This window comes from Pantherophis guttatus, chromosome 4 (genome assembly GCF_059756535.1).
Source record: "Pantherophis guttatus breed Tessera chromosome 4, ASM5975653v1, whole genome shotgun sequence".
NCBI classification, from domain to species: Eukaryota; Metazoa; Chordata; class Lepidosauria; order Squamata; family Colubridae; genus Pantherophis; species Pantherophis guttatus.
This window is the reverse complement of record NC_142066.1, coordinates 29,383,718-29,394,366: the sequence shown is the minus strand read 5'-3', so window position 1 is coordinate 29,394,366 and position 10,649 is coordinate 29,383,718. Positions and strand designations below refer to the sequence as shown.

At 40.7% G+C, this 10,649-nt stretch overlaps 1 protein-coding gene across 1 annotated transcript in view; it reads left to right on the top strand.

Annotated features, from left to right (window-relative positions):
• Positions 1–2,913: 2,913 nt before the first annotated feature.
• Positions 2,914–10,649, top strand: part of CACNG6 (calcium voltage-gated channel auxiliary subunit gamma 6) — a 61,226-nt gene continuing 53,490 nt past the window's right edge. Inside the window, exon 1 of the mRNA XM_034419450.2 lies at positions 2,914–3,509. Within this exon, the coding sequence (XP_034275341.1) occupies positions 3,185–3,509 (325 nt within the window). The 5' untranslated portion in view covers positions 2,914–3,184. The remainder of the gene's footprint in view (positions 3,510–10,649) is intronic.

Sequence of the window (10,649 nt, the reverse complement as noted above, 5' to 3'; positions counted from 1 at the left end):
TGCTTTTTTTGTTGTTGTTGAGAAGATCAGATTGTGTGTGTGATTAGCACCCCAATGATATTTGAGAGAGGAAGAAGAAAATGTTCTCTTTTCTTATTTTTCATAAGATGATTGAGGGGAAGAACTAATATATTTTCTTCTTTTGCTTTTTTATAAATGTGATTGCTTTTAAAGTAATGACGGGAAAAAAATACAAAGGGAACAAAACACAAAGATACCTACATTATCCTTTACATTATTGAAATTCATTTTCAATATTAAGCAAAAATCAAGAACAGAAGGACATAGCCTCATACTGAAAAGAGAGACATTAAAAAGTAATGTTCAAAAGTATTCTAAAAGTATTCAGTTCCTATTATTTGTTTATATAATTTAGAAGCCACCCAGATCCAAAATGTTGTGGGTAGTTTCTATTTTAAAAGTAAGAAATATATTTTAAAAAATACTCCCAGACTTACAACCATTCGTTTAGTGACTGTTTGAAGTTAGAACAGCATTGAATTTATGTTAGTTTTTTTCACATGACCGTTGCAGCATCCCCATGGTCACATGATCAAAATTCAGAAGCTGGCAACTGATTCATTTAAGCACCTTTTGTGAACTTCTACAAGCAAAGTCAATGGGGAAGCCAGATTCATTTAACAATCATGTTACTAACGTAACAACTGCAGTGATTCACTTAACAAATGTGGCAGGAAAGGTCGGAAAATGGGGAAAAACTCATTTAACAACTTAACAATTTTGGGCTCAACTGTGGTCATAAATTAAGGACTACCTGCAAAGAAACAGATAAAGTAGAGAAAACAGAAAACCATACATAACAATGAAAATAAGAGCAAGGCCTCAAGAGAAGAGCCAGGCTTTTAGGGACTTTCAAAACATCTTCAAGATGAGAGCGATACCTACAGCAAAGATGTGGCAAGAGAGAAGGTATCTTTCAACCCAGAGTTGTTTGGAGGGGGACAGAGGTGCAGAGACATTTTGGGCACAAATGTTTGAGAGTTGAGGGTGGTGGAGTCAGGAGATGAAGGATATATCAAGACTGGAGAAACATTTTCACATACAGGTAGTCCTCGACTTACGACCACAATTGAGCCCAAAATTTCTGTTGCTAGGGGAGACATTTGTTAAATGAGTTTTGCTCCATTTTACTACCTTCCTTGCCACAGTTGTTCAGTGGATCATTGCAGTTGTTAAGTGAATCTGGCTTCCCCATTGACTTTGCTAGTCAAATGGTCGCAAAAGGGGATCACATGACCCCAGGACACTGTAACTCTCATAAATTATGAACCAATTGCCATGCGTCCAAATTTTGAACATGTGACAATGGGGTGCTGTAATGCTTGTAAGTGTGAAAAGTCATTTTTTTCAGTGCCGTTGTAACTTTGAACGCTCAATGAGCGAACTGTTGTAAGTCAAGGACTACCTATACTTTATTGTGACCGCTATTATAACTCCGTAATTATCTCCACAGAATTATAAGAGGGAACAGAAAACAGAGAAACATAGCTCAATACCTTAAGGACACAATACCCCAAGGACTCACTCTCCTAATACAGGTAGTCTTCAACTTACGATCAAAATTGGGACCAGAATTTCTATTGCTAAACCAGGCAGTTGTTCAGTGAATTGCATTTGGGTTTACCTCCTTTTTTTGCCAAAGTTGTTAAGCCAGAGGTCTTTAAACTTGGCTGCTTTAAGACTTGTGGACTTCAACTCTTAGAATTCTCCAACCAGCATAGCTGGCTAGAGAATTCTGGGAGTTGAAGTCCACAAGTCTTAAAGCTGCCAAGTTTGGGGACCCCTGTTTAAGCAATTCACTGCAGTTGTTAAGTGAATCATGCAGTCCTTAAACACATCTGGCTTCCCCCCATTGACTCTGCTTTCTGGAAGCCAATAGAGGGTCAATAATGGTGATCCATTATTGCTATTAATGCACATTTATTTGTTTCTTTGTTTGTTTAACTTTTATGCCACCTTCTCACCAAGGTGACTCTAGAGACGGCTTACAGTCATACAATATATGCTGGTTGTCAAGCACCCACATTTTGATCATGTGACCATGGGGATTCCGTATTGTTTATAAGTGCAAGGAGTGGCTGAGAGTCACTTTTTTCAGAGCTATGGTAACTTTGAAGAGTAACCAAAGAAATGGTTGTAAGTCAAGGACTACCTCTATTCCTGAGAAAACAATACCCTAAACAAGGAATTACCAAGGAGAAAACAAAGCCACCACCAACACTGGCAAGCTACTGTATGTAAAAAGGGAGCAAGCCCCACACTCACTACCATTGATGATGTTACCTCATTGGGTAATGAAATGTCTACAAGCAAACAACCAAGTTCAAACAATACCAAGAACTCCGCAAAATGTGACTATTTTAAAGTAACGGTGTGGTATAAAGGCAACATTCACAACTTAATGCCGCATCAGGACGCTGCTCTGAAAATAAATCAGTGCTTTCTCCAGTGGACATCTAACTTCTTTGTAGGATTTCAAAATAATAAACCAAACCAGGACAATAATTCATTGCCTCCAGTCAATCCCACCAAGCGCGGGCATGAAGAGGAGAGCGAAAGGATTTGATACGTTTACCCATGATAAACAGCCGGCACATTGAGAAGATTTCCAGGCCTATTGGAAGCAAACCAAGTTCCACAGAGTGGAGGGACAAAGGAGGGTGCCTTGAGCTCTTCCATGCCTAACAGGGGGCGCTGTGGGAGTGGGCAGCTGGCGCAAGAGGGCCTCCCCCATTCCTGAAAGGATCCAATTTAAGTGTCTGCTTTTTTAAGAGCGCCATACCCCTGCACACAAACACATCCAGACTGTCTATGAACCTCGCAGCTCAAAATAACCCTCGCTGCATGAATGATGGCTGAGAAACAGTAACAGGTGCTCTGTAGGCTTGCCAAGGCACCAGGGTGGCTGAGGTAGCTGCTGTGCTCGTTGCCAAGTTGGGGGCACTGCCTCGAAAAGACAGGGGTGCGGGGAGAGCGCTCAACAACTTTTCAGCACTGCTTGCAGTGTGTTGACCTAGATAAAACTCAGAAAAAGCTGGGCAACGGACCCAAGCACAAAACCTGGCTCAGAGCTTGAGTGTTTAACAGGCAGCGGACAAACTAGCTTTTATTTTTCCCGGGCAAAATAGATTCCCTAAACAAGCAGGGATCAGGAAAAGGGGCTATGATGTGGCCAAACTTTTTCCTTCAGGACCGAGAGCAGCGCATAGCTATGCGCAGGAGGGGGGACACCCAACGACCGAAAGTTCTGACGGACGAGCAGGAAGGCAAGATCAAGCTGGCATTCTTTGTGGCCATCGTGGGGATGACCCTGACGGTGTTGGCGGTGGGCACAGAATTCTGGGTGGAACTCAACACCTACAAGCAGAACCACTCCGCCATCTGCGAGGCCGCCCACTTCGGCTTGTGGAAATTCTGCTACAAGAAACTCTGGGTCTACGATGTGGGAGAAGAGAGAGACACCTGCGGGCCTGCGGAGCTGCCTGGTGGTAAGCGTGCTTTGAATTCCCTTCCTAGTTGCTCTTCTTCTCTTTGCTAAGTTTCAGCAATTCTTCAAAACTCTGTTTGGAATAGTCAACTTTGCAGACTTCTCTAGCGTCTTCTGCTGGTCTCCTACTCCACGTCCCGTTACTGCTCCTTCATACAAACAGTTTTGTTGTTGCAAGGAGTTTGTTCCAGGAAATGTGCCTGGAGGTGGAATGGATGAGGCCAGCCCTGGAGAAGACAGATGATATTGTTGCCCTTCTCACCTCCCCAGAAAACCCAACTCAACTTTCCACGCACTTTCTTTCTGTCACACACATACACACACACGTAATTGAAAAGACTTTGTGTTTCTACTTTTGTTCCAGGAGATGTGCCTGGAGTGGGAAGGATGAGGTCAGCAGTAGACAAATGAGATCACTCTTTTGCTCACCTCTCAACTCAACTTTCCACACATATTCTTTCTGTCTCACATACATGCAAAGAGAGAAAGATATGTAATTGGGAAGGCTTTATACTTGTACTTGTGTTGCAGGAGATGTGGCTGGAGTTGGGATGAGGCCAACAGTAGACAGGCGAGACCACTGTCCAGCTCATCTCTCCAGAAAAGCCAATCCAACTTTCCACACACGTTCTTTCTGTCTCATGTATATACATATGTACACACATGTAGTTGGAAAGACTTTGCACTTCTATAGCCATTCACCATCCACTCCATCACCAGTGGATTCCTCTTAGCCAGCCAAACAGCTGCTGCTCCTGAATGGTTTCTTCCTCATAACTATTATGCCACCTGGCAATTTATGAAGATGTTGCTGCCACTCATGGGGAGAATTTTGCAGCTGAAGGGAAATGTACATGGGGGAAGGGACTTCCCTGAAGCGCTCACATGCAGTTTGTGGGTACTGATGTCACACAAAATTCCTTATAGCGTTTTTACATGGAAGCATAACATGTGCATCTTGCATAGAATCATAAGGTCCATGGCACAGGCAAGATAACGATGGCAATTTGAAGATGAGGTTTTAGCAGCCATCAGTAAAAAAATCTGGAATTCTTCTCCTTAATGTAATAGAATAACTGCAGGGCTTACTAAATTACACTTTTCAGCAGTTCCAGCTAGCAGGACCAGTGGAGAAGGGCGTTGTTGCAATTCTGTCTTGACAGTAATGCTAATATTCCTGCTTAGACATATTCACTCTGCTCATTTATTCACAAAACCAAACTGATGCACAGCATCTGTCTCTCCTCTCTTTCTCCCCTTCCATTCCACATACACCAAGACTGCTTATAATTAAGGCTCATGATTTCAGGCTTGGCATCTTTTTGCAAGGATAGGAAAAGAACTTGCTGTGAAGAATTGCTGGAGTGTTTATTCTCTTCAGCTAATGATGGGTGACTAAGGCCCTGCTAGCACATTTTTCAGATTCTGGTTTCCATAAGCACATTCCCTCTTTGAATGTAGAATTATCTTAACAACAGCCTTTTGCATCCAGGTGGATTCCCATCCTTTTGCATTATAGTCAGTTGCCCTGTTGCCTGGAGGATTATAGCAGTTGATATCCCAATGCATCTAGAGGCCACTGAATCGGTAAAAATGATTGTTTAAATTAGGACAGCATCCATTCATAAGTGTCTAAATTCAGGACCCTTGTAGGGTCCCAGAAAGTAAATCTTCCTAATTAGCACATTTTTCTTTGTTCTCATCCATCCACGTCATCATTTCCCCCCAACCTTTATCATAAAGGCAGATTTTACTTGGCTAGTCATTGCCAGCTATGCGGGGGTGGGGGGTGGGGAGGGGGCATTTTCATATCCATTTCAAGGCCATTGAGCTAGCACTGTCTGAAGACCTTCCCATGGTCATGTGTCCAAGATGATGTCATGGAGGGGTGATACCTTCCCACCAAAGTGGCACCTATTTATCTACTTGCATTTGCATATTTTTGAACTGCTAGGTTGGCAGGAGCTAAGGCGAAGACGGGGGTTCACCCCATTGCGTGGCGCTTGGGCCTCGAACCTGACCTGCCAGCTTTCCAGCCAACAAGCCCAGCGTCTTAACCGCTGAGCCACCGTGCCACCCCTCAACTTTTATTATGCAGAGTCTTTTTCTATTCCATCATCGGTCTCGTCACATGCCCCAAGTATTTTACTTGCTGATTACTACCTTGAGCAAGCAATCACCCTTTCTTTAATTCAGGATTGATTGGTAAGGTGATCCTCCAAGCAGTCACTCTGTTCTTCACAATCAGCAGCATCCCCATGGTCATGTGAACAAAATTCAGAGGCTTGGCAATGACTCGTGTTTATGATGGTTGCAGTGTCTCGGGATCATGTGATCACCTTTTGCAACCTTCTGATGAACAAAGTCAATGGGGAAGCCAGATTCACTTAACAGCCGTGTTACTAACTTAATAACTGCATGATTCACTTAACAACTGTGGCAGGGAAAGTTGTAAAATAATGCAAAATTCACTTAACAACTGTCTTGCTTAACAATGGAGATTTTGGGCTCAATTGTGGTCCTAAGTTGAGGACTACCTGTATTGCTTTCTTTATTCATTTTTTCTTTTTATTAAATAACCTAGAATCAGAAAGTTGGAAGGGCACTTCTAGTCCAACTTCCCACCCAGGGAAAGAAACCTCATATCATCCCAGGCAAATGGCTCTCCAATATTTACTTGAAATCATTTAGTAATAAAATATCCATGACTCTAGTAATCCTTCTCTTTGATGACTTTGCCTAACCTTGTTATTGCTTATATTTCTAAACTTAAACTCTATTTTTCTACTCCAGCAAACTGCCCTCTTTTATCTATTCTTGGACCCACAAAAATAAAATCATCTATCATTTCTTTATTCATTAAGCCTGCAGGTTGACATGATCTTGGTCTTTTTAATATTTAACTATAACCTCAAATATTAATTTCCATTTTACTTTAATTAAGAGCTCATCTACATTTTCTTTACCTCCAAGCTAAGAAATTGATATCATCTGTGTATTTCCAAATCATTGTTTTCACCTTCAAATTTTAACTACAGCTGTCATCATTTCCATTCGCTTTATGTTCTGGGAATATATATCTGTGTTATATTTTCTATTCTATTTCTCTGAAATCTGCTCTTATATCTCCTCCTCCTCCCCCCTCCCCCTCCTCTTCTTCCTCCTCCTTTTTCTCCTCCTTCCTAAAGACTCCTTAAAAGAATCACTTTGTTCAGACATACCTGTAGCCTATAATTCAATGAAAAAAAAATCCAGCTATTTTTTGTATTTTCTTGTTTCCTTTATTATCCTTCTCATGTTAGCTTGGAATTTCTCTCTCCATCTATGGCTCCATACTTTGGGGAAAAAATTAATACTTTGCTGTGTGAGAAATTAGGGCAGTGATTCAGTAATTTGCACATTGTCTTGCATGTCTTCTTCAGCGTAGGCATATACAGTGATCTTTCCTAATTTTTAGGTCACATAATTTCATTTCATATTCACTGATATATTCATTGACATGCAATTATGAGCACTTTAATTGCCTCTTTTTCTGCAGCTTTATACGGTTTCATTGATATTTCCTCTGATGCTCTCCTGTTTGACAGGTGGCCTATTATCTTCAGTACTTCATTTTCTAGTGGAGTTGGATTCTGAATATATGATTTTTCTATATATATATTATATTTGAGAATATAATATTTCTATCATTCTACAATGATAAAGGGTTTTAGCATAGTCCTTCCCGGAGTTTGCCTATATCGGATTATTTCTGTTGATGCCTCTTGTGTATTTCTAGCTCAATTGTCAATGTCTCTGTGATTCCTCTACTCTCTTCAAAAGTTATTTGTTTCCTGTATTTATATGCTACACGTATTGACAGTTTGACTGATAGGTTTTCCATTGTCTGTCTAGCTTGATCTTTAACTATAAAGAAATTAATACAAACATCTTCACCCACAGAAACCGACACTGTTTGGCATTAAAAATGATTTTTTAAAAAAAGTCTGGCAATGATAAACAGATATCTGATAGCTAGATTAAGAAAAAGAGATTGTGTGGGAAGGAAGTTTTAGTCAAAGGTATGATATTTTGGGGAGTAAAAGAGCCAGGATATAAATACAGGTAGTCCTCAATTTATGATCATAATAGAGCCCCGAATTTCTGTTGCTAAGTGAGACAGTTGTGAGTTTTGTCCCATTTTACAATCTTTCTTGCCACAGTTGTTAAGTGAATCACTGCAGTTATTAAGTTAGTAACACTGTTGTTAAGTGAAACTGGCCTCCCCATTGAGTTTGCTTGTCAGAAAGTTGGAAAAGGTGATCATATGACCCTGGGACACTGCAACAGTTATAAATATGAGGCAGTTGCCAAGTGTCCAAATTTTTGATCACATGATCGTGAGGATGTTGTAATGATTGTAAGTATGGAAAATAGTCATAAATCCCTTTTTTCAGTGCTTTTGTAACTTAGAATGGTCACTAAATAAACTGCTATAAGTCAAGGACTATATATATATACATACATACATACACACACTGTAAGATCTGTAGACAATTTTTAGCATTTTTAGCAAACTGAATCTTAGAGGAAGGGTCAGGGAAGAAAGCAGATTGGGGTAGTGGCATTTAAATGATCAAAATATGCTGTGAAAGCCATTATTTTGGAATTGAATGCAGTGAGATTCAAACCATGCATTAAACCTCCCAAAAAATTATGGCTTTGTGCAATGTGTTAACCAGGTCAGAGGGTTATTCCAGACAAGTAACCAACAATATAGTAACTCGAAGATGGAAGTTTGCCACCATAATTTGCTTCCAAACCATTTGTGTCCCTTAACCCTAGAAAGTTTGACAGAGATTCACACTTCAAAAGAACAAATTAATGTGTTGGTGCAGCAGGCATGAGTGCATTCATTCATTCATTATGCTTTTAGCCTTGCCATAGTGGGTAACCTCTAGCTTGATCTTGGTTTCATAGGGAAATTTCCAGGAATGTCAGGGACATAAGTATTTATTTATTTATTTATTTATTTGTTTGTTTGTTTGTTTGTTTGTTTGTTTGATTTATATGCCGCCCTTCTCTGGAGACTCAGGGCGGCTTACAATGCGTTAAGCAATAGCCTTCATACTTTTGTATATACCTGCTTAGTAGGGCTTTCGGGGGGCCCTAAGCGGTGTTCTTTTTTATACAAAGTCAGCTTAGTAAAACTTCAGATGGAATCATAGGGCTAGAAGGGGCTTAATCTAGTCCAATCCCCTGCCCAAAGAGAACCAGGAAGTACCAAGGAGGATAGTCGTTGAAATAAATGTGGACTTCAATTCTTAGAATTCTCCAGCCAGCATGGGTGTCTGGAGAATTCTGGAAGTTGACGTCCACACATCTTAAAGTTCCCAAGGTTGGGAAACACTGCTCTAATTTGTCACTGTTTCTTCTGCCTTATTTGAAACTGTCAACCACTGGCCTAAATTCTTCTTGGTTTGCCAACCTTTCTAAGGAAATAAAACCATTATAGCTATTTATTTTTGATAACATGTTAGGGGATGATCTTGATACCGGTTGCTTACTGGATTTCTCCTGAAAAAATACCAAAGTTTTTAACTATCAGTCTCCAAATTATTTATTTACGTACATAGAAATGCGTAGGAAAAAGAATTCAGAGATGGCATTATTGACTGCATCTCTTTCCTTTCTCCATGAATATAAACAACATAAAGGCATGAAACCCTCCAGGGTTTCCCTACAGCACAGTAAGAATGTATAGGTAGTCCTCATTTAGCAACTGCCTCATAAAGCAATTGTCCACAGTTAAAAGTGATAAAAAAGAAACTTTGCAAACCATTTTCAACCTGTGCAGGTCTGTAAAACAAAGAAAAGTTGAAGTAAAATTGTTTAATAACTGAAATTGCTTAATAACTGAATTTCTGATCCCAATTGTGATCACTAGATGAGGACTAGTTGCATTACATTCTTGTACATTGTGCAGACAGTCCTTTTCCTGGATTTTAGATGGTCCAACCTTAACACATCTAGGTTAATCATGATGGCACACATGCACAAAGGGATCTTGATCTTCTCAACCTTTTGTCATAAATGCAGTCATTATCACATGATTTGTCAGGCATGAAAGATCAGATTGACATATGAAGGTTCAATTACATTGATTTATTGCTAAAGACTATGCAGAGGAATATTCTCAACTAACAGTAAACAAATACTTAGAGTTAGACAAAAGCCAATGGCACTCAAGGAGCATTAAACCTAATTCATTTGTGACTGCATAACAATTCTAGGCTGATCTCTCTGAGCCCCCAGATTCTGCTCTTTCTTTTCCTACATCTTCCCAAGAAGCTACTAATTAAGGTGCAAGGATTTTACCATTTCTGGATTTCCTTATGTTACATATTAACCAAAGCAGTATTTCTCAGCCTTGGCAACTTTAAGATGTGTGGACTTCAGCACCCAAAATTTCCCACTCCCAGAATTCCTCCTAGATACTGGTTGGGGAATTCTGGGAGTTGAAGTGCACACATCTTTAAGTTGCCAAGGTTGAGAAACACTGAACTCCATCATGAACTCCATCATGAACTCTTTCAGTGCTTTTGTGGGGAGAGGAAACAGGACAGACTCCTTTTCATTTTCATAAGGTGCAGATTGTCTTGCAAAATTACACAAATTTGCTCCTGCTAAAACCTCATTTTATAATTCCAAAGTACCTGGATTAAGCTGTCTATCTAGACCCGCTCCAGTCCGGCTTCCGGCCTGGGCACAGCACGGAAACGGCATTGGTCGCATTGGTGGATGATCTCTGGAGGGCTCGGGATAGAGGTTGTTCCTCTATCCTGGTCCTGTTAGATCTCTCAGCGGCTTTTGATACCATCGACCATGGTATCATGTTGCACCGGTTGAAGGGGCTTGGGGGTGGGGAGCACCGTTCTGCGGTGGTTCTCCTCCTACCTCTCTGACCGGTCGCAATCCGTGTTGACAGGGGGGCCCCGAGGTGCCTTGTTTCTGGAGTGCCACAAGGGTCGGTCCTCTCGCCCCTTCTGTTCAACATTTATGTAAAGCCGCTGGGTGAGATCATCCGTGGCTTTGGGGTGGAGTTCCATCAGTACGCTGATAACACTCAGCTGTACATCTTTACCCCAGGCCACCCCAATGA